Source organism: Arachis hypogaea, chromosome 12, assembly GCF_003086295.3.
Source record: "Arachis hypogaea cultivar Tifrunner chromosome 12, arahy.Tifrunner.gnm2.J5K5, whole genome shotgun sequence".
NCBI lineage: Eukaryota > Viridiplantae > Streptophyta > Magnoliopsida > Fabales > Fabaceae > Arachis > Arachis hypogaea.
The window spans coordinates 100803141-100826410 of NC_092047.1; the positions used below are offsets into that span (position 1 = coordinate 100803141).

The window sequence follows — 23270 nt, forward strand, 5'->3', positions numbered from 1 at the left end:
CCGACCCTCAACGTGAGGGACCAAAACAATACTTATCCCTATATTTAATGTCTATCCTAATAAAAAAATACTAATAAGAGACACAATTTATTTTTTATTTTTTTATTATTTTTGTTAATTTTTTATAATTATAATTTTTATTATTATATTTTTTTTCAACTTTTTAAATAAAAAATAAAAAAAAATTAAATTTTCATAATTTATCTTAATTTATTATTAAATAAAATATAATAATACTAATTTTTATGTTTTTATTTTTATATTTTATTTTTAATATCTTATTATCTGTTCTTACTTCTTAGAACCAAATAGGAGCCTAGTTATGAAGAAACAAGTTAATTGTCCTTATATATCAGCATGCATTTGGAATGAAGCTTAATTATACATTTATACCTTCCTACATTGTTGAACTTTCTCTTCTCTCTTTTCTAACACATCATCCTTAAATATAAGGTGTGTGTTTTTTCCAAAGTTGCTCTTTTTGTCTCTTTCTCTGAGGTTTAATTTTCCATAAAAAAAAAACATAAAAGAGAGAGAAGAAAAATCATATTTTAACACAAGCCCATTTTTTCTTTTTAGATCAAGATCATCATATTGATGATAATGATGGACTCAATTCCATGGTCAACGATCATGGTGGTGACTTCATGGTACAGTTCAAACATCGGTGTGCTTCTTATGAACAAGTACCTTCTAACAAATTACGGGTTCAAGTTCCCAGTGTTTCTCACCATGTGCCACATGATGTGTTGTTCTATCTTCAGCTTCATTGGTATTCAAGTGATGGACATTGTCCCTTTTCAAAGCATACAATCAAGGGAACAGTTGGTGAAGATTTGTGTTCTGAGCCTTGTTTTTTGCTTCTCAGTTGTTTGTGGAAATGTGTCACTGAATTACATACCCGTGTCTTTCAATCAAGCAATTGGTGCCACCACACCTTTCTTCACTGCGGTTTGTGCTTATTTTGTCACCAGAAAAAGAGAGGCTTGGCTTACCTATGCAACACTCTTGCCCGTTGTTGCTGGTGTCATCATAGCTAGTGAGGTATGTAATAATAATATATCATTATTTTTCAATAATTCACATCTTCATGAATATCTTTCTTTTTGGGGTTTGTTGTTGAATTAATTGATTTAAGTCAGTAGAATTTATTGTTTTCGACTAATATTTTTAGCTATTAATTTAATATTTTTTGTTTAGTTGTTTAATAATATATTTTTAATTCATACTTTTAAACATTAAGTTAGTCGAGTGTCAGTTTACTCATCTTTTTTAAGTAAATATTAAGAGTTTAAATTTCATCTTAGGCATACATATAGTTACTTATTTGTTAGTAACAGACCCTTCAAAAAAATTCAGATATGCAATAATAGATTAATTCTTAATCTATCTAACCAGAAAATACCACTGACAAAAAAAAAAAAAATTCTTCTGATGGCACTCTAATGTTACTCTTATTATTTTAGACGATGTAAAAAGGAAACCGTACCATTAATTGCAAATTCGATCAATTCTCTGAATTATTTGAAAAATCTACCTTACCTGGCTGCAAGATTAAGCGTGAATATCTATTATTGATTGATAATATATATGAGTTATAACTTAAAGTTATAACTTATTATAACGAGTCTTACAAGTTACAAGAATATTCAATTAACAATGACAGGAACTCACGTTTGACAAGTAAAAAAAGCTATATTGAGTCAAAATTTTGTTATAATTATATATGAGGAAATATTCAATTAGGCTACTTTTCATTTTCACCAAAAATATGTGGCGGCTCTTAATAATAAAAAATAAATGGTAAAGCAGTTTTTAATTATTTTGAGATATATTTGCTCTTTTTAATACTAAATGAGATCATTTTTTTTTTAATGAAAAATAGAGACTATTCGATCTTTTAAAATCAAGTTGTTTTGGATAGGAAGATTGGTATGTCTCAAAAAATTTGTTATACCGCTTGGTCGTTTAGGCTGTGTTTGTTTATAGGCACCGGATACTAAAATAGAGATAGAGATACAAAATCATATTTGACATATGAGATATAAAAAGAGATATTATGTGTCTAAAAATATTGAATTAGTATATTTTGTGTTCGTTCTAATAAAAAAAATATAGAGACACTAACAAGAGACACAACTTATTTTTTATTTTTTTATTATTTTTATTAATTTTTCATAATTATATTTTTTATTATTATATTTTTTCCAAATTTTTTGAATGAAAAAATGATAATAAATTGAACTTTCATAATTTATTCTAATTTATCATCAAACAAAATACAAGAACACTAATTTTTGTGGTTCTGTCTTTTGTGTCTTGTTTTCAGTGTCTTAAATCTTGTTTTTAGAACCAAACGCAACTTTAATATTTTGTTACGGACTATGTGATCCTTTGTAAAGATGGATAAAGATTGAGTATGGTAAATTGTAATCATAGTTATCGTAATCGAACCAATAATTGAATCAATCAAATTATCGAGTCACTAGATTATTAGTTCAAACGGCAAGTCACAGATTGAACTAGTTGATTCAATCATAATTAAAGAAGAATTTTATTTTATTTTTTATTTCCATAACAAATATCTTTTTCTTTAGTTTTATTTTGTATTAAATTAATTATTATTTTTAAATTTTAACAACTTATCAATTAATTTATATTTATTATACTCTTCAAATATTTATAAATTTATATTTATTACTCTTTAAGTATTTATAGAAAAAAATAAAAATAACAATCATGGAAATAAAAAATATATTATAGTTAATAAAATATTATTTTTTTAATTTATAATATAATTTAATTTTATTTATGTAATACATTTCATAAAAAAAATTATGTATATAAATAATATTTTTTTAGTTTAACTGGATTTGACTGAATATGTGAATAGATTTGACCAAATTTTATTGAATTTAATTAATTTTGACCGAATTAATTGCTTAACTGATTCAAACGATGACCTAACTCGGATTGATGACTGAATTTTGATCCGACCAACTGAATCAGATCGGATTTGATAACTGTGATGATAATGATTCTAATTATAATATTATTAATTAGAATATTCTTAAAGATTATATGGTTGTAGAACTTTTTAATAAGTGTACGATTTAGCTAAAGTAGAGAGAAAAGATTTTCAATTTTTTTAAGATGATTATTTATATAAAAATAATAATTAAAAATTATTAAATAATTTAATGTATTTGACCAAAGTGATTAATACGTATAATATTTTAACTATTATTATTTTTATATTTTTATATAAAAATATTTTTACACGAGTACTTAATTTTTTTTAGGTGACCCTAAAACCATGTATATAATATTTTTTTAGTTTGCACATGCAAATGGAGTATAAACATCTTCGTGGGACTAATTTCTGTACATCAAGCATGCGTTTGCTTGTCCAAAATTAAGGGGGTCAAATTTGACTTCAATTACATGCCGAAGCAAAAACCCTGCTTCAAAATTGATACATTCCTACTATGCTTGAAAAATGATGGTACTTTACTATACATTCCCCAATTAAGAGCATTTAGGTAGCGTTTGTTTTGAGGTACTAAGGCAGAGATTGGAAGACTGAGATTCAGTATCATGTTTGTTGGTTCAGAAACTGATACTAAAATTTCTGTCTCTGTTTTCAAAATTTCAATATTTCAGTACCTCCAAAAAGTAGGGACACATGAGACTGAAAATATCTTCATTTCAATTAATTAATTCTAATTTTATCCTTTGTACAAATTAAATTAGAGCTTCATTCTTATTTCAATTTCTGTTTCCTACTTTGCACCAAACAGAATACTGAGATTTATTTCAGTCTCTATCTCTAAGTCTTTGTCTCTCAGTATCAGTCTTTCAGTCTCTATCTCTCTACCAAACGCTACATTAGAGATAACACAAGACATGGCTATAATATGTAGATAGATGGGGATTCTATACAATTATATGCTAAGGCAGATCATCATCTAATAAGAGCTTAAGACCGTTTGTTAGGCTTAGGAAAAGTCTTGCTTATCAGTTATATATTATCAGCATAATAATGGAGAAGATAGATTATTGAGTTACCATTTCATGAAAATTGAAGGCAATAAGCATAGTATCTTTGAGCCTACATAGATTATTGAAAGTAACTTTCTTTTTTATTGAAAAGAATCAAATTTAATAAGATTAATTAAAATAAGAGGAAAAATTACGTTATTTGAATAAAATAAATAAAAGCATCCCTGCCTTGGCTACATACCTTTCTCTCCAAGCATCAAATTGTTTATGCAAATTAAAACATGTGTGTATGTGTGTGTTTCCCTTGTCTCTCATGTTTAAACACCTTTTTGCTGCAGTCTGAACCTAGTTTCAATCTATTTGGATTTATAATATGCGTTTCATCAACCTTTTCGAGAGCTTTCAAGTCGGTCCTTCAAGATCTTTTGTTGTCCTCTGAGGGGTAAGGTTCATTTTCTCTCTGATCTCTTTAATCATTACAAAAAATGCTAGTTATCATTTAACTTTCCATCTTTATTTAACATTTTTTAAAATATATTATTATTTAATTAATTTAAATATTTTTTTTACGTATCAGTTATTCAAAAAATCAAAAAGTTATTTGTTTTTTATTTTCTTTTTCATCTGAAAGTTGAATAAAGAACAATATTTAAAAAATACCTAGTTACACTGTCAATACCTTATACTATTTTTACTACCTCTCCTTCACAATATTTGTCATTTTAGTTATTTACATATATTAATCAAGGGCATACTTAAAAAAAAATTATGATTAATTCTTTACAGAAATGTGAGAATGATAAATAATGAACAAAAGATATTTAATTAACTGAGAGTGTGCACTTTCCAGAGAAAAGTTAAACTCTATGAACCTGCTGCTTTATATGGCACCCATGGCAATGTTGGTCTTGCTTCCTGCAACATTGTTGATGGAGAAGAATGTGATTCAAATCACAATAGATGTAGCAAGAAATGATATCAGAATTATAGGTTTTCTGCTCTTCAGTTCTTCTCTTGCATATTTTGTCAACCTAACCAATTTTTTGGTGACAAAACACACAAGTGCATTGACTCTTCAGGTATATATGTCCTAATACTTCTTCCAATTTTCGCTTCTTAATACATTTTCAATTTTTTGTCATGTGCATTGCATATGGAAATAAATTCAACAATTTCATGAATTTCATAGATTAAATTCTATGAAAAATTGAAGATGAGCATTCTTCTAAAGTTAGGTTGATAATGTTACTTAATTGTAAATTTTCTGATGAATCACTATAGAAATAAAATATGTAGTCAAAATTGAACCTTTATAATACAACAAATGACACTATTATTTGAACTTTTAAAAGTAAGTGTTAATTAAATATCCAAAAAAATAAATAAATAATCCACTTAAACAATCTTGTAATTACTAAATGAATAAAGAATCATTTGTTTTTGAAAATGAAAGATCGATTTTTAAAATGTTTTTCTAATACATTTAGTTAAATATTTGCAGGTTTTAGGAAATGCAAAGGGGGCAGTTGCAGTGGTGGTCTCAATTTTGATTTTCAAGAATCCAATTTCCATGATAGGAATGTGTGGTTATGCCTTCACTGTTCTTGGAGTTATCTTATACACTGAAGCCAAAAAGAGATATAGTTAGTTAAAAAAAATAAAAAAAAGGAAGGTATAGTTGAAAATAAAAGACTACAAATTAAAATTAATTACCAAGATTACTTATCAGAGCATAATATATATATGATTAACCAACCACAAGCAGGAGTGAGGACCATCAACTTTGTGCATTAGCTAGTGGCAATAACGTGTGATTTTATTTAGTTAAGAAATTGAAACTTCGTTTCTAACCCTTTTCATTTCATCGTTCACACTTAGCAAGCATTGGAGTACAGTTAGGCATAATATAATACGATGAAACCCTTTGGAGTTTGGATATTATTGTAGTTTTGTGACATTATTAAATTTGTTGATTTTGCAAGACTATATAGTATGTATCGAACTGATTAAGAAAATGTAAATCCCTATTTGATGTCTTCATACCATGGCATCAATAATTTAGTGTTTGAGAGATCAGAGAAGTCTTTATTTGAGTATATTATGTGAAATTTTTGTTGGAGATGTACGTGGTTGACGGGTAGCTAGGTGTTTCAAACATCTTATAGTCTTATAGTCTTATAGTCTTTTTTGTACACTTATAACTTTAAACGGTCTTTTGTTCTCCGAAAATAAAAGAAGTATTTTTTTAAAAAAAATAAGTATAGAAATTGTTACGATGGGTAACCGGAGATTAGTGGGCTGGATTCGTTGGGTTGGCCCAATCGTCTGAGGAGGGAAGCCTACGAGCGGGTTCGTGTCTTTGGAGCCTCCGTCCGACTTGTGAGTATGAGTGAGTGCAAAGACACTCCGATGCCTAAGTCAGCAAGGGTGTAAGCAGATTTAGAGAGTATTGGGACTTAGAGATACTTGAGGGGGTGTCGGGGTATTTATAGTGGTGAACCAATAACTACCGTTGAAGTAGTTCCACCTTTTAAGGTGGATAACCGTCCCTTTATCTTAGGGAAGTTGAGATATGACTCCTGAAAGTGGGTTGAGAGATTTTAGGGGCAGTTATTTTAGTATTATCTGCCAGCTAATCTTCGTTCCCGACTTCCTTAGAGCAGGTCGTGGTAGGAACCGACTTCTAGGGGAAAGTTTGTGTGAAATGAGGGCCAATTCCTTGGACTGGGCCTTTCTTTTAGACTTGGGCCTTAGTGTTGGGCCAGGGTATGAACAGTGCCCCCTGCTCGAGCCCAATTTCTTTTAAGAGTTGGGGTCGAGTATTTTAACTCGGGACCGTAACCGACCTGATAAGGAACCGATGTGATTTTTCAGAACCGACGTGTTTTAAAAATTCTCAACAGTCGCGTCTAATCAAACGTCGCGTCCATTAGGAATTTGCGTATTCATACGCGGGGATCAGTTACATTGGGAACGGTGCCTCTCTTTAAATGACGGCCTCCGTTTTTACCATTATGCCCCTAACGTTTTTATAAATACTTTCCCTCTCTTTCCTTGTTTCGTTTTTGAAAACTTTCACACTTCCTCTCCTCTGTTTGAAAGAAGCTCTTGTTCGAAGGAATTCCTCTTTCTCTGCCCCTATCATTTTTCAAGCAAAGGTTAGTTTTTCTCTACTCTCTTTTTACGAAGTGCTTTTGTTTGCATATTTTTATTTTAGAGAGGAGGGTTAGCTCGTAGGCTCCTAGTGACTCTGTTTTGTTTGATTCCAGGCCCCTTAGAAACCCTATTTTTTATCCTTTTTCTTTTTCCTTTGTAGGTTTCGCTATCCCTTTCTAGGAAAAAATGTCTTCTGTAGAAACCCTTGCTCAATGGGTGGATGTCACGATTCTGGGGGAAGAACCTTTTGTAGATACTGACTTCATCACCAACCTTCGCACTCATCATAGAATTTGTGCTTCTGATGAGGATGAGCCGAAGTATGAGTTGGTTGCCCCGGGTCCGGAAGACCGGGTTTGTTCTGGGAGGGCTTCTGAGGCAGCCCCTCATTTTTTCTATATGTATGAGAGCATGATTACCCGCTTGGGTGTTTTTCCTCCTTTTTCCGACTTTGAGATAGCCGTTTTATGTCACTGCCGTGTTGCTCCTACCCAACTTCACCCTAATTTTCGGGATTTTCTGAAAATTTACCAATTTATCAGCCATGCATTAGACTTTTCGACTTCTTTGAAGATTTTCTTTTTTCTATTCCATATGACTAAGCCCTTCAGTGGGCAAAATAACAAACAACAGTGGGTGTCTTTCCGGGCTATACAAGGTCAGAGAGTCTTCACTCTTTTTGACGAGTCCTTCCATGACTTCAAAAATTTCTTTTTCAAAGTTCAAGCTGTAGAGGGTCACCGCCCCTTTTTCCTGGATGAGAATTCTTCTCCTCGCTTTCCCCTGTACTGGCTAGAGGCCTCTCCTTGTGAAAAATATGATAGAGGCCTCTCCTTTCCTCCGAGAAGTGTGGGGGAGAGCCCCCTACCTGGATACAAAAAAGTTTCTCCAGGGGTCTCCGACCTTTGTCCAGGCTCAACTAGGTAACTTTTTGTTTGTTTATCATATTTTTTGATCTGATGGTTGCCCGACTTGTTTTCTCCGACTTGTTTACTGACTTCACTTCCTAATGGTTTTTGCAGAGATGGCAAAGAAAAATTTCAGGGAATCTTACCAGAGAGTTCAGGAGGCCAAGGCGAGGTCTCGCGCCAGAGTCGGCGGCGCCAGGGCGGCTGGTCCTTCCTTTCCTTCCCCTCCCCCCTTCTCACAATTTGGGGACCTCCACCCAACCTATTGTCATTTGTTCCTCAGCATCTTCTCTGCCGCCCCCTCCTCCCCGATCTTCCCCTGAGCTAGAAAAGAAGAAGCGCAAGACTTTAGAGTCTATCTCTTCTTTTGAAGGTGAGGCCAAGGTGGATGCGCCTCAGTTTGTTCGGAAGCATATCTATCATCATAATCGTATAGGTATGGATGATGCTTCTGTTCGAAATCACCTTACTATTCTGGCTCAGAAGAGTATCAGTGCGGCAGGGGTGTGCACGAAGTTTCTGGATATTTTTGAGAAGACTCCTCTTAACTCTTTGGGTTCATCCTCGAGGGTTGAAGAGCTGGAGGGGAGGCTTCTCTTATATCAAGGGCAGGAGAAGATGCTGAGGGAGGAGGTCGCCAAATTGAAGGAGGAGAGGGATGGCCTCCAGGAGAGGGAGAGGAAGTTGCAGGCCCAGTGTTCCATGGCGGCGGGCCTGAGGGAGAAGGCGCAGGAGAGTTATTCAAGTTTGTTCGAGGACCTTGTGGAGGTGAAGAAGGATTTGATGAGATCTCGGGAAGCCTATGTAGAGTTGGAGGACTCCATTGCTGACGGGGCTGAAGAAGCGTGGATGATCTTTAAGGAACTGGTCGGGGTTCTTGCTCCCGACCTGGATCTCTCTCCTTTGGACCCGGATAAGATTGTGGTCGACGGAGCTATCATTTCTCCTCCCTCTCCCCGATATGTCACCGAGTCTGATTTAAAGACTCGGGGGCAGAGGATAATGGAGTCCCCTCCCCGACCAAAAGATGCTCCGAGTTCTTCGAAGGCTCCTGGAACTTCCACTCCATCTCCCATGGATATTTCTCTTCCTGGTCCTGATGGCGTTCTGACTACTCTCCCTAACTCTGGTGGTGCTCCAACTACTCCTTCCGGCTCTGGTGGTGACGTCCTTCCTAACTGAAAAATTTATTGTGGCTATATGGGACCCGGTCTGTGAGTCCCCCCTTTTTTAAACTATTTATTTTTATGTTGTGGTGGTATTTTGCTAACATTTTCTTGGCCTTTTATGGCCGTAAACAAAATATTTAAAAATACCCTTTTTTGGATAAGGGTTTAGGTTATCTTTCTTTGTCTTGTTGTGCGCATGCTTGTCTGTTTAGGTTTTGAAAAGAACCTTTTTGATCTTTCTTTTTGAAAAAACCTTTTCCTTGGCTGGCTGTCCTTTCTTCTAAGTTTTTCTTAAATTTTTCTTAAGGACTTGGGACAGCCTTTGCCTTGGTGCTTTCAATAGGTTTTCTGATCTCTTTTTAGTATTCCTCATACTCATTTTTTTGATTTATTGAGTTCTTATGATTTAGGTTATTTTTGCAATGCATTTCTTTGTTTCTCGATTTTTTCGACTTGTAAGTCAGATAATTTACGAGTTTTATCACGATCGACTTTTATAACTTCTTTACACTGACTTGTACCTCGTCGTTTTATCCTGACAACCATCTAGGTCGGTTCATGGGATTTTCACGCTTTGTCGAGCTTAAGTCGGCGCGTTTCATAGAAAAAAAGAAAGCGAGAAGGAATTTATAAGAGATATTATAAAAGATCTTTATTTATTTGCAAAGGTACTTTACTGCTACTAAGAGTTTTTGACTATCTATGATCCCTTAGTCTTTACTGTGATGCCTCGTTAAAAACCCCCCTTCAGGAAAAACCCTTTTCTTTTGGGAAAAAACCATGAAGTTGGGAAAAGAGTACATCAGGGAGTGGAGTTCACTTTTAACTGTAGTACCTTCTCATATTACAAGCATGCCACGACCTAGGTAACTCGGTGCCGTTTAAGTCGGTCACTTTGTAATAATCTTTTCCTAAGACCTCACTAATCTTGTATGGTCCCTTCCAATTAGCAGCGAGCTTCCCTTCCCCAGATTTGTTGACTCCAATGTCGTTTCTGATTAAGACCAAGTTGTCTGGGGTGAAACTCCTTCGAATGACTTTTTTGTTGTATCTGGTAGTCATTCTTTGCTTCAATGCCGCTTCTCTTATCTGGGCTTGCTCTCGGACTTCGGGGAGCAATTCGAGTTCCTCTTTGTGCCTCTGTATGTTTCCGACCTCATCATGGAAGATCACCCTTGGACTTTGCTCGTTGATTTTTACTAGTATCATGGCTTCCACGCCATAGACAAGTCGGAAGGGTATTTCCCCTGTGGTAGATTGTGGCGTCGTCCGGTAAGCCCATAACACTTGGGGGAGCTCCTCAGCCCAAGCTCCTTTTGCGTCTTGTAGTCTTTTCTTTAATCCTGCCAGTATGACTTTGTTAGCTGCCTCGGCTTGTCCATTTGCTTGTGGATGTTCCACCGAGGTGAACTGGTGTTTGATCTTCATACTGGCTACTAGGCTTCTGAAGGTAGAGTCGGTGAACTGGGTTCTATTATCCGTGGTGATGGAATGAGGTATCCCATACCTTGTGATAATGTTTTTGTAGAGGAACCTCCGACTTCTCTGGGCCATGATGGTGGCTAATGGTTTTGCTTCTATCCACTTTGTGAAGTAGTCTATTCCCACAATTAAGTATTTGACTTGTCCTGGGGCTTGTGGAAAAGGTCCTAACAGATCCATCCCCCATTTTGCGAAGGGCCATGGAGAAGTTATACTAATGAGCTCCTCGGGGGGAGCCACGTGGAAATTTGCGTGCATCTGGCATGGCTGGTACTTCTTCACAAATTCTGTGGCATCCTTCTGCAAGGTCGGCTAGTAGAACCCATCTCGGATTACTTTTCTGGCTAGCGACCTGGCTCCGAGGTGGTTTCCACAGATCCCATTATAAACCTCCTCTAGCACTTCAGTGGTCCTTGAGGTCAGTACGCACTTCAGCAATGGTGTTGATATTCCTCTTTTATAGAGGATATTTTTCACCAGAGTGTTGTATTGTACTTCTCTCCGGATTTTCTTGGCCTCTTTTTCCTCTTTGGGGAGGATGTTGAATTTTAAGTATTCGACTAGGGGGTTCATCGACCCGAGGTTTAACCCGGTGATTTCAAGGACATCTTGTTTGGTCTCTGTTTTTACTACAGAGGGTTCTTGGAGAATTTTCTGGATCAAGCTTCTATTATTCCCCCCTGGTTTGGTACTTGCTAACTTGAAGAGGGCGTCTGCTCTGCTGTTAAGGATCCGAGTTATATGTCTGATCTCGGTTTCTGCAAAGCGCTCAAGGTGCTCCAAAGTTTTTTCCAAGTATCTCTTCATATTTGGCTCTTTGGCCTGATACTCTCCATTTATTTGGGAGGTCACTACTTGAGAGTCGCTGAATATCATCACTTTTGTTGCACCGACCTCTTCTGCCAATTTTAAACCTACGATCAGGGCTTCATATTCTGCCTGATTATTAGAAGCTGGAAATTCAAATTTGAGGGAAACCTCTATTTGTGTTCCCCCTTCATTAACTAGTATTATGCCCGCACCGCTTCCTATCTTGTTTGAGGATCCATCTACGTATAGTTCCCACGTAGTTGGCTTTTCCTCTTGGTCTCCCGCATACTCCGCTATGAAGTCGGTGAGGCATTGGGCTTTAATTGCCGTCCGGGTTTCGTACTTCAAGTCGAACTCGGAGAGCTCTATTTCCCACTGAACCATTCTCCCTGCAATATCCGTCTTTTGGAGGATTTGCTTCATAGGTTGGTTCGTTCGGACTCTTATTATGTGGGCTTGGAAGTAAGGCCGTAACCTCCGTGAGGCTATTACTAAGGAGTAAGCGAACTTCTCTAGTTTGTGGTACCTTAGTTCAGGGCCTTGTAGAACTTTGCTGATAAAGTACACGGGATGCTGCCCGACCTCATCTTCTCGTATCAGAGCTGATGCTACAGCTTTGTCTGCTACAGACAAATATAGGACGAGCTCTTCCCCAACTAGAGGTCGGGTCAGGATTGGAGGTTGGCTCAAGAACCTTTTGAACTCCTGGAATGCTTCTTCGCACTCTGGAGTCCATTCGAACTGGCATCCCTTTCTTAATAGACAGAACAGTGGAAGGAATCTTAATGCTGATCCTGCCAAGAACCTGGAGAGGGCTGCAAATCGACCATTCAATTGTTGAACCTCTCTTAAGCAAGTCGGGCTTTTCATCTCTAGGATAGCTTTGCACTTGTCGGGATTTGCTTCGATTCCCCTTTGGGTTAGCATAAATCCTAGAAACTTTCCAGCCTCCACCGCGAAGGTGCATTTTGCAGAATTTAGCATCATCCCATGCAACCTTATAGTGTTGAAGACTTGCGAGAGGTCTGTCAAGAGGTCGGTTTCTTCTTTGGTTTTCACCAGCATATCGTCTATGTAGACTTCCATTAAGTTCCCGAGGTGGGGGGTGAACACCTTATTCATTAGCCTTTGGTATGTGACCCCAGCATTTTTTAGCCCAAAGGGCATGACCACATAGCAGTAGTCTGCTCTAGGCGTGATGAATGACGTTTTGTCTTGATCCGACTTGTACATTGGGATCTGGTTGTATCCCGAATAGGCATCCATAAATGACAAGTATTGATACCCCGAGCTAGAGTCTACTAGAGTATCAATGCTTGGAAGTGGATATGGGTCTTTGGGACATGCCTTATTCAGGTCGGTAAAGTCGACGCACATCCTCCACTTGCTGTTTTGCTTCTTGACTAGTACTATGTTTGCTAGCCAAGTCGGATATTTGACTTCCCTGATGAAGCCGGCCTCTAGGAGCCCTTGTACTTGTTCTTCCACTGCTTGAGCCCTTTCTGGACCGAGTTTACGCCTTCGCTGCTGCACAGGTCGTGACCCCGGATATACTGAGAGCCTGTGGGACATGAGCTCGGGGTCTATCCCTAGCATGTCAGCAGCTTTCCAGGCAAAGAGGTCAGAATTGTCTCTTAAGAGCTTTGTCAACCTTCGTTTTAAGTTTTCCTCTAGGTTGGCTCCTATGTTGGTATTTTTTCCTTCCTCTTCGCCGACCTGTACTTCTTTAGTTTTTCCCCCTAGTTGTGGCCGCAGCTCTTCTTTGGCTCTCGTGCCGTCGAGCTCTACGGTGTGGACTTCCTTGCCTTTTCCTCTCAGGTTCAGGCTTTCATTGTAACATTTTCTTGCCAATTTCTGGTCTCTTCGTACCGTTGCTATCCCCGCATATGTTGGGAATTTCATGCAAAGGTGAGGGGTAGACACCACTGCTCCGAGCCGATTTATGGTAGTTCTGCCAATCAAGGCATTATATGCTGACCCGACGTCGATGACTATAAAGTCTATGCTCAAAGTTTTGGATTTTTCCCCCTTTCTAAAGGTCGTGTGGAGGGGTAGGAATCTTAGTGGTTTTATTTTATGGGTGTGTCGCCTAGTCCGTACAAGGTATTAGGGTAAGCTCTTAACTCCTTTTCATCCAACCCTAGTTTGTCGAACGCAGGCTTGAAAAGGATGTCTGCTGAACTCCCTTGGTCTACTAGAGTTCTATGGAGATGGGCATTTGTCAGGATCATGGTTATCACCACTGGATCATCGTGTCCAGGGATTACTCCTTGCCCATCCTCCTTTGTAAATGAGATAGTCGGGAGGTCGGGTGCTCCGCTCCCGACCTGGTAAACTCGCTTGAGGTGTCTCTTGCGAGATGACTTGGTGAGTCCCCCTCCCGAAAATCCGTCCGAGATCATATGTATATGTCTCTCGAGGGTTTGTGGTGGTGGGTCTCTTCTGTCCCCGTCATCTCACTTTCTTTTCCCATGATTGTCCGACCTTTCCATGAGATATCTGTCAAGTCGGCCTTCCCTAGCCAGCTTTTCTATCACATTTTTGAGGTCGTAGCAATCATTTGTTGAGTGACCATACATCTTGTGGTACTCACAGTAATCACTGCGGCTTCCTCCCTTTTTGTTTTTGATGGGCCTAGGAAGCGGCAGTCTTTCGGTATTGCAGATTTCTCTGTATACATCCACTATGGAAACTTTTAGAGGAGTATAAGAGTGATATCTCCTCGGTCTGTCGAGACCAACTTCCTCTTTTTTCTTGGGCTCCCTTTCTTTCTCTTTCATCGAGTGGGGGTGCCCAGGTCGCCAACTCGGCTCTCGTAATCTGGTATTCTCCTCCATGTTGATGTACTTTTCTGCTCTCTCTTATACATCGCTCAAGGAGGTGGGGTGCCTTCTTGATATGGACTGCGAGAAGGGACCTTCTCTAAGTCCATTCACTAGCCCCATGATGACTGCTTCTGTGGGCAGGTCTTGAATCTCCAAGCACGCTTTGTTGAACCTTTCCATGTAGTCTCGTAAAGGTTCTCTGACCTCCTGCTTTACTCCCAGGAGGCTTGGTGCGTGCTTTACTTTGTCCTTTTGGATGGAGAACCTCATTAAAAACTTTCTCGAGAGGTCCTCAAAGCTGGTGACCGTCCTTGGAGGGAGGCTATCAAACCACTTCATCGCCGCTTTTGACAGGGTGATCGGAAAAGCTTTGCAGCGAGTTGCATCAGAAGCGTCAGCCAGATACATCCGACTTTTAAAATTGCTTAAATGATGCTTCGGGTCTGTGGTTCCGTCATAGAGGTTCAAATTAGGGTTTTTGAAGTTTCTTGGAACTTTTGCCCTCATTATGTCCTCACTGAATGGATCCTCTCCTCCCAGGGGCGACTCTTCTCGGTCACCATGGGAGTTCCGACTTCTAAGGGAGGATTCTAGTTTCAAGAGTTTTTCTTCTAACCCTTTTCGCCGTTCTATCTCTTCCCTTAGATTTTGCTCTGCCTCTCGTTGTCGTTCTAATTCCTGTTCCAGCTGTTCCAAACGACCTTGGTGACCATGGACCAACCCCATTAGCTCGGCTGCATGGGGTGGCCCTTCCTTTCCTGATTCGCGTCCATCCGAGGAGTTCACCTTCAGATTTTTAAGCCCCGAGGTGCCTTCTCTGTACTGGTCGTTGGCTCCCTGGTGGAGGGTTAGGTCCGCGTCATTATTTCCGGTGTCTAGATTTTCTTGTTCGGAATCAGACACCGTATGACCATCATCTGGTGAATTATTCGCCATTACTGGTTGATCTCTCGGGTCCCCAGCAATGGCGCCAATGTTACGATGGGTAACCGGAGATTAGTGGGCTGGATTCGTTGGGTTGACCCAATCGTCTGAGGAGGGAAGCCTACGAGCGAGTTCGCGTCTTTGGGGCCTCCGTCCGACTTGTGAGTATGAGTGAGTGGGGGTGGTACCTGCAAAGACACTCCGATGCCTAAGTCAGCAAGGGTGTAAACAGGTTTAGAGAGTATTGGGACTTAGAGATACCTGAGGGGGTGTCAGGGTATTTATAGTGGTGAACCAATAACCACCGTTGAAGTAGTTCCACCTTTTAAGGTGGATAACCGTCCCTTTATCTTAGGGAAGTTGAGATATGGCTCCTGAAAGTGGGTTGAGAGATTTTAGGGGCAGTTATTTTAATATTATCTGCCAGCTAATCCTCGTTCCCGACTTCCTTAGAGCAGGTCGTGGTAGGAACCGACTTCTAGGAAAAAGTTGGTGTGAAATAAGGTCCAATTCTTTGGATTGGGCCTTTCTTTTAGACATGGACCTTAGCGTTGGGTCAGGGTATGAACAGAAATAAATAAATAATTAGTTACTTTTTAATGAGAAGTAATTGAAGAGAGAAAACATTTACAAAATACCAAGACAAATACATATATTTTAAAAATAAAAAATTATACTAAAGTATATATGTACAGACAAGTATAACTGCTGTATATGTAGAAAAATTAATTTTAAAATAACACAATTATTTTGTTAAAAAATGGTTAGATACTAATAGAAATTAATTTAGCAGTGATTGATAAAGCTGAACAGTAAAAACAATATAAATATCTAACAAAATAATAATATGAAATTACTCATAATACAACATGGTAGTAATTATGAACAAGTAAATATATCAAATAAGATAACAATAAGAACACATCAATATTCTAACATAAAAAATCTCTTTAAATATGTAAGGATTGAAATGGTGTAGGCTGTGACAAGTATTTAAGTATTCATATCCATCCTGAACATCCACATATTGTCCCATTCTCTATCTTATTATCTACGAGTATCTTAAATTTTGTCCCACACTCAAACCTGCGAGTATATACCTGTCTTGTACCTGTCTTGTCTCATCTCAAAATCTAAGGCTGCTTTTGTTTTGAAGAACAGGACAGATAAGACATTAATAAATAGAAACACAAAATTTTGTGTTCTTATATTCTATTTGATAATAAATTAAAATAAATTATAAAAATTTAATTTATTTTTATTTTTTTATTTAAAAAATTTGAAATAAAAAATATAACAATAAAAAATATAATTATAAAAAATTAACAAAAATAATAAAAGAAAAAATAAAAAATAAATTGTGTCCTTTGTTAGTGTCTTCGTGTCCTTCCTGTCAGGATGGACACAAAATACACTAATTCAGTGTCTCTAGACACATTATCTCTGTCCATGTCTCATCTGTCAAACACAATTTTGTGTCTCAGTGTCCCTGTCTCAGTGTCCTGTCTCTGTAAACAAACGTAGTCTAATTGATTTATAATTTTTTTTCTTTAGAAAAATCTATAATACAATGAAGATAAACAAATTGATCATAATTAATAAATAAAATTTTAAACAAGATTAAGTATTCCAAAATATAATTAAGTTCAAAGATAATCCTAAATTATTCATAATAACACATAGTATATAGAAATAACCAGATTTTACATATAAATAATATACACACATATATATAGAGCAGGATGACGGGATGGGACGCTCATTACCCATACTTGCCCCATACTCAAATAAAAATAACCAGGTCTTACCAAAATTTACTCCATACCGAATCAACTGTTGAAAATACCTACCTCGGTCGAAGTGGGATAAGGTGGATCAGCTCAAGCCGCTCCGAATTGCTATCAATATGAGAGATAAAAATTATGAATTGTCCATACCAATAATATCCGAGTGAAGAAAAAAAAAGAAAGAGGGTTAGTGAATCACGAAAAGGACACGTGACCTACCTCCACTTAGTTCCCTTCAATTTTTTTTGTCTCCTAAATCACATTCCTTCCCTATTTCAGCTTTATCTCTTTTTTTTTTCTCATCTCTTCTCTTTGTAATCTTACTCATACAATACTATCAAACTCATTTTTCTCATCTTACTTCCTATTCCTTATCTACTCTATTTCTACTTATTCAAATCTCATTTTTCACAACTCTGATCATGAAGTTTCATCTTAATGAGTGAGAAAAATACTCAATTTTTGAGTTTCGATTATTATTGAAACTTCAAAATAACTCTTTGACTTAATAATTAGCTACATCTCCAATTTTTGTCATCCCTATATTTATAGGTATGCATAAATCCAAATTAGGATTATATGGGTTAGAAAATTTAGAATTTTTGTCAAATTAGGTAACATTATGTTAATTGACAATATTATTAGTTCATAATCATTGTTATTATCATATTTTTAGAGTTGTAAAATTATTAGACGGCATTTAGTAGTTCGATGATGCGCTCAAACTTGCTTCCAGTTGTTTAGAACCAAATTATAAGTGGATATTATGTCTATAATTATTTTTAAATATGTTACTATTAATTTTAAATTGATTTATGATTTTTAGCATTTGAAATATTTGATTATTGTGAATTTTGAATTATTGGAAGGAATATTAATTTTTGTAAACTCACAATTTTATAAAAATATACATGAGACGATATTCAATATTTTATAAAGCATATATATATATATATATATATATATATATATATATATATATATAAATTAGTATGCATACTTATATATATTTTATTTATTATAAAATTTAATAATATGTTACAAGAATTTGAAATTTATTATACATGAATGATTTTGGATTGGTCTGGCAGGCTCTGACTAAAAAATTGTAGTTAACGACAGTTATGATGTTAACCTAGATGTATCTGATTTAGACCTCAGCTAGCAGGGACGTCGTTAGCCTAATGTATAGGCCACACGTTGAATCTGTTATACCGTATGGACACACTAGAAGAAAGTTCCACCCTCAGAGCTGGAGCCGCCTAAATGTGTAGCATTCGATTTGATTTGACTTATTAAATGAGAACTCCCATTTCAATTTATTTGTTTAATTTTTTATCTATTTATTTGCATATTTACTTAATATGAATTTCTTATCTCTAAAAAGAAATATAACTTTCAAAGTAACATTTGTATCATCTTATGTGGATTATAGATATAATGTTTGCTCACCGAAATACAAAATTCATCCGATCATATTCTCATATTTTTCAAATACAAGTATCCATTCGGGTTCTATTTCTAACTATCCCACAACAGATCTTAATCATTTTGGCTAGCCATTCTTCTATTCAAGAGCTATGTTTCTATGTAATGAAATCTTTGTGCTAAAATCTGGATTATGTCAAGCTCCATATATCACAGGCAGAGTCCTCATATGAGTTATGTTATTTTGAATGTTGTTTAAGTATAGTAATTATGATTTGGTATGTAAGGCTTATGGATTTAACTCTATGTTTTAGTTATTAACTTAATATATATGATGTGACTTTTGATATGTTTGGTTTGTCAATATAATTGGGATATGCTATTATTGTTATTATTGTTGTTGTTAGAGGTGGATGTTTATTATTGATTAAGGAAGATAGTATTCATTTTGTCAAGATTCTAAAAATAGAGGAGTCTTTATCTGTTTTTCTATAAATTTGGTTGATTGGCTTGTCGAAGGATTTTTCCTTGAGCACAAGTCATGGCTTAATTCAGGCCATGATAAAAAAATAGTTCCACTATAATTAAATATGAAGTACAAAAGAGTCTCAAATAAAATACAAATCGTGCATACAAGCCAAAACACTAAAACACCAAAGCTTACAAGTGAGAAGAAAATGAAAAATACTAAAAAATTAAAGTTGTTGTGTGAAGCCAATTTCTAACTATAGATCTCAAATCAACATCCCAACCATTCATAATTAAGAAGAAGCTGAGTCAAACTTGTAGTCCAAATTTCAGATCAATCTAACGGTGAACGAATGAGAAATTTCTGTTCAAATATTGCTGCTCTATGTAAAATAAAAAATTCTATTTTTCCCTTTCTCTCTCACTTTGTGGCTGCACTCATGCTCTCTCAATCTCTCCAAAATTCTGATTAGGTTAATGGCTAAATGATGCAAGGAAATTGGGTTTCAGTCTTACATAAGAGAGAAATAATCCCAACAAATCTTCCCTTTTTTCGACTAGGTAGAGACCCTCGCCATTTCAGCAATCAAATAACATGATTCAAGCTAATCTCTTGGCAATATTTAAAAAAATTAGTTTTTAACCAGTTAACCAAAATCAAAACCAAATTTAAAAACCCTAATTCCAATTTTTAATATTAAAAATTCAATTTAAAAAAATAAACGATTTTTTTTTTGGAAAAAACTGATTTTTTATCCAAAAATAATTTTTTTTTCAAAAACCAATATTTCTATCCAAAAACTAGTTATTTTTTAAGACCGATTTTTATTTTTATAATCGGTTAAAAATCGATTTTCAAATTTTGTAATCGGTTAATAACTACTTTTATCATATAAAACCATCAATTTGGTTAATGAAACAAGATTAAATTTTTGGTTAACCAAAAAATAGGTTTAATTTTTGGATTAACCAAATCATGTACAACCCTAATCAATATATTTAGTTCTTGAATGAAATGTAGCATTTTTAGTAAGATGAATAACACTTTTAAGTGTCACAAAACAATATATAATGGTCTTACTTGAAACCAAGCTCTTCAAAAAGCTTCATCCACAACTACTCTTTATATGTTTCAGTTGCTATAATAAATTCTGTCTCTGTAGAGAAAGTGCAACACACTTCTGTAATAGTGACAGCCATTAAATAACTCTCTTTGTAAACTTGACTAAATAACCTAAAGTAGATTTTGAAAATTAATATTTCATGCTATGTCTGCATTAGTAAAGCCAACTAGCAAAGATATTTTACCACCAAACTCACTAAAATTAGTTGTACATTTGAAATGTCTCATAATCCATTTAACAATATTCTAATGTTCTTTACCTGAATTAGAGAAGAAACAACTCACAGTACCGACCACATGAGCAATGTCTAGTCTAGTGCACACTAGTGCATACATCAACCTTCTAACAATTGAGGCATAAGAAATTTCATCCATTGCTTATTTCTCCTTATCAGTAGTTAGACATTGCTTGATACTCAACTTAAAATGAAGAGCAAAAGAATAACAATACATCATTCATGTCAAACCTTTGAAACGCCTTTATATACTTCTCTTGTGACAAATAAGGTTTTTTGAAATTTCTATAATAAGTAATCGTCATGCCCAAAACCTGTTTGGCAGGACCCAAGTCCTTCATAACAAAGAACTTACTCAACTATTTTTTTAACTCATTAATGCTCAAAGAATTCTTACCCAGAATCAAAATATCGTACACATAAAGCAAAAGAATAATAAAATTACCATAAAAAATTTTTTGCACAAATACACAATGATATAAAATTATCGTATAGTAATTATGCTCTCCATAACAGATTCAAACTTCTTGTACCTTTATCTTGGAGCTTGCTTCAATTCATAAAAATTCTTCTTAAGCTTGCACATGAAGTCTTCGTTTCCTTTAATAATAAAGTTCTTCCGTTGCTTCGTGTAGATTTTCTTGTCCAAATTACCATGAAAAAATTTGTCTTTACATCTATTTGCTCAATCTCTAGATCAAGAGAAGCTATTAATCTAAGTACAACACGAATAGAAGACATCCTCACTGAAGATTCTTGATGGCCTGGATAAAGGGGGGATTGAATCTATGACCTTCTTTTAAGTTGATTGATTAACCCTTAAAACAAGGAACTGGAACTTTGCTTCTATTTGTCTGCGTAATAGATTATGCAGGAGACAATTTAATTTTGTCTCATAAATCGTAGAGAGACAAAATAGTGCAAAAAAGAAGAAAATGTTACTAGCATATATCCTGGTTCAGTTGCTCTGTGCAATGCAACCTACATCCAGTCTCCACCACAACGTTGGTGGAATTTTTACTATACTTTTAAGTGTTACTAACACCAATTCCCTAGGACTCAACATAATCCTATCTGGGACAAACCAAACTTCAACATCAGCTTGATTTAGCTAGACAACATCCTAGACTCTCAATACACTAAGTGCTTACCCAACTTAGCAAGGGATACATCAGATACAAAATGCAAAACAGAAATACAAACAAATAGAAATCTGAAATTAACTTTGGCTTTTCTTTCCAAGTTCCTCTCTTTGTCTTTTCTCTCTATTTGGCTTTTTAAATGCCTCACATTTATGCCTTTTTTCACTCAAGAGAAAACAGAAAAAGATAAACATTGAAACAGAATAATAAAACAATAAACCATGAAGGAGATGATGATTCACAACCTTGAAACTATCAGATGAATGATGAACGGAATTTTATGTGGTTTAGAATTTCGCAATAAATTCTCATTGCAAGTATAGTTCTAAACTAACAACTAATCCTCACATGCAAAAATTTGTTTGTCACAAGTACAAACCCCAATAAAAATAATAACCGAAGTATTCAAATATCGGGATCGTCTCTCAAGGAATTGCAGGGAAGTATTCTTATTATTGGTTATGGGATAAGTATTTTGGGATTTTGAATAAGGGACATGAAAGATAAATGGCAAGAGAGTAAATGAAGCTCAAATGATAAAAAGTTCTTGGCAATGGTTGATGGTTAAGGATCTTTATCCTTGTCACTAACCACAACATGATAATTGCAAGAATCAATCTCATTAAGTCATCCTCTAACAAGTGAAGGAAAGTCAAATGAGCCACACCAATCCTAATCCATAAGTCCTAGCCACTCACCAATTAACTTAGTGAAAGCTAGAGTCAATGGACACCAATTATCAACACTTGGACATTAGCAACTCAAGTTCACCTAAGTTACCATCCCAAGTCAAGAATACAAAAATCTACTCTAACATCCTTCCAAGCATTTAATCAAACACTTGGAAGGCATAAAAGGAAAGCAAGATAAAGTTACAAGAAATTTAAATCTACAACTACCAATTGCAAGGAAATTAACAACAACAACTCAAATCAACAATAAAGGAAATCAAACATAAATTGCATTAAAAGGAAAATAGAAGAAACAAGAGTGCATCAATAATAAAGTAAACAAATACAAAGAGTAAAATACTAGACTAAGAAAGCAAAGGTAAAGGAACAAGAAATTAGAAAGAAAAAGTAAATCAAAGCATGAATTAAACCTAGATCTAAGAAATCCTAATCTATATCTAACCTAATTCTAGAGAGAAGAGAGAGCTTCTCTCTCTAGAAACTAACTAAAGCATCATGAAAACTAAACTATGTGCTCCCCCTTGACTCCTCTTGATTTCTGCATGTAATAGGCTCTGGAATGAGTTGGATTTGGGCTTGGGAAGCTCAGAAATCGCCCCCAGCGTTTTTACTTTAATGAAGTCACGTGCGAGCTGCGACGCGTACGCATGGGTCACGCGTACGCGTCGTTTGGCATTTTGCTTCCCACGCATACGCATCATGTCACTCGTACGCGTCGCCATGCGACTTCATATTCACGCGTGCGCGTCGTTCCACACGTGCGCGTCGTTGTATGCACTCCAAATCCTTGATTTTCCATGAATTCTCCACTTTGCATGCTTTTCTCTTCACTCCTTTGATCCATTCCTAGCCTTTTCAACCTGAATTCACTAACAAACACATCAAGGCATCTAGTGGAATCAAAGGTGAACTAAAATTAACCAATTAAGGGCCTAAAAAGCATATTTTCACACTTAAGTACAATTTAAGGGAGAATTACAAAACCATGCTATTTCATTGAATAAATGTGAGAAAAGTTGATAAAATTCACTCAATTCAACATAAAATGCATCACCAAAGAGTGGTGCATCAATGAACCAACTTCAGAACTCTCTATGATTGTTCTTCATTTTGGCGGT

At 35.8% G+C, this 23270-nt stretch overlaps 1 protein-coding gene across 1 annotated transcript; it reads left to right on the forward strand.

Moving 5' to 3' along the window:
* Window positions 1-365: 365 nt before the first annotated feature.
* Window positions 366-6068, forward strand: LOC112727896 (probable sugar phosphate/phosphate translocator At3g11320). Its single transcript, XM_025777824.3, has 4 exons — window positions 366-1044; window positions 4341-4444; window positions 4853-5081; window positions 5504-6068. The coding sequence occupies exons 1-4, from the start codon at window positions 598-600 to the stop codon at window positions 5648-5650; spliced, it is 927 nt and encodes a 308-aa protein (XP_025633609.1). The 5' UTR covers window positions 366-597; the 3' UTR covers window positions 5651-6068.
* The last annotated feature ends 17202 nt before the right edge of the window (window positions 6069-23270 follow it).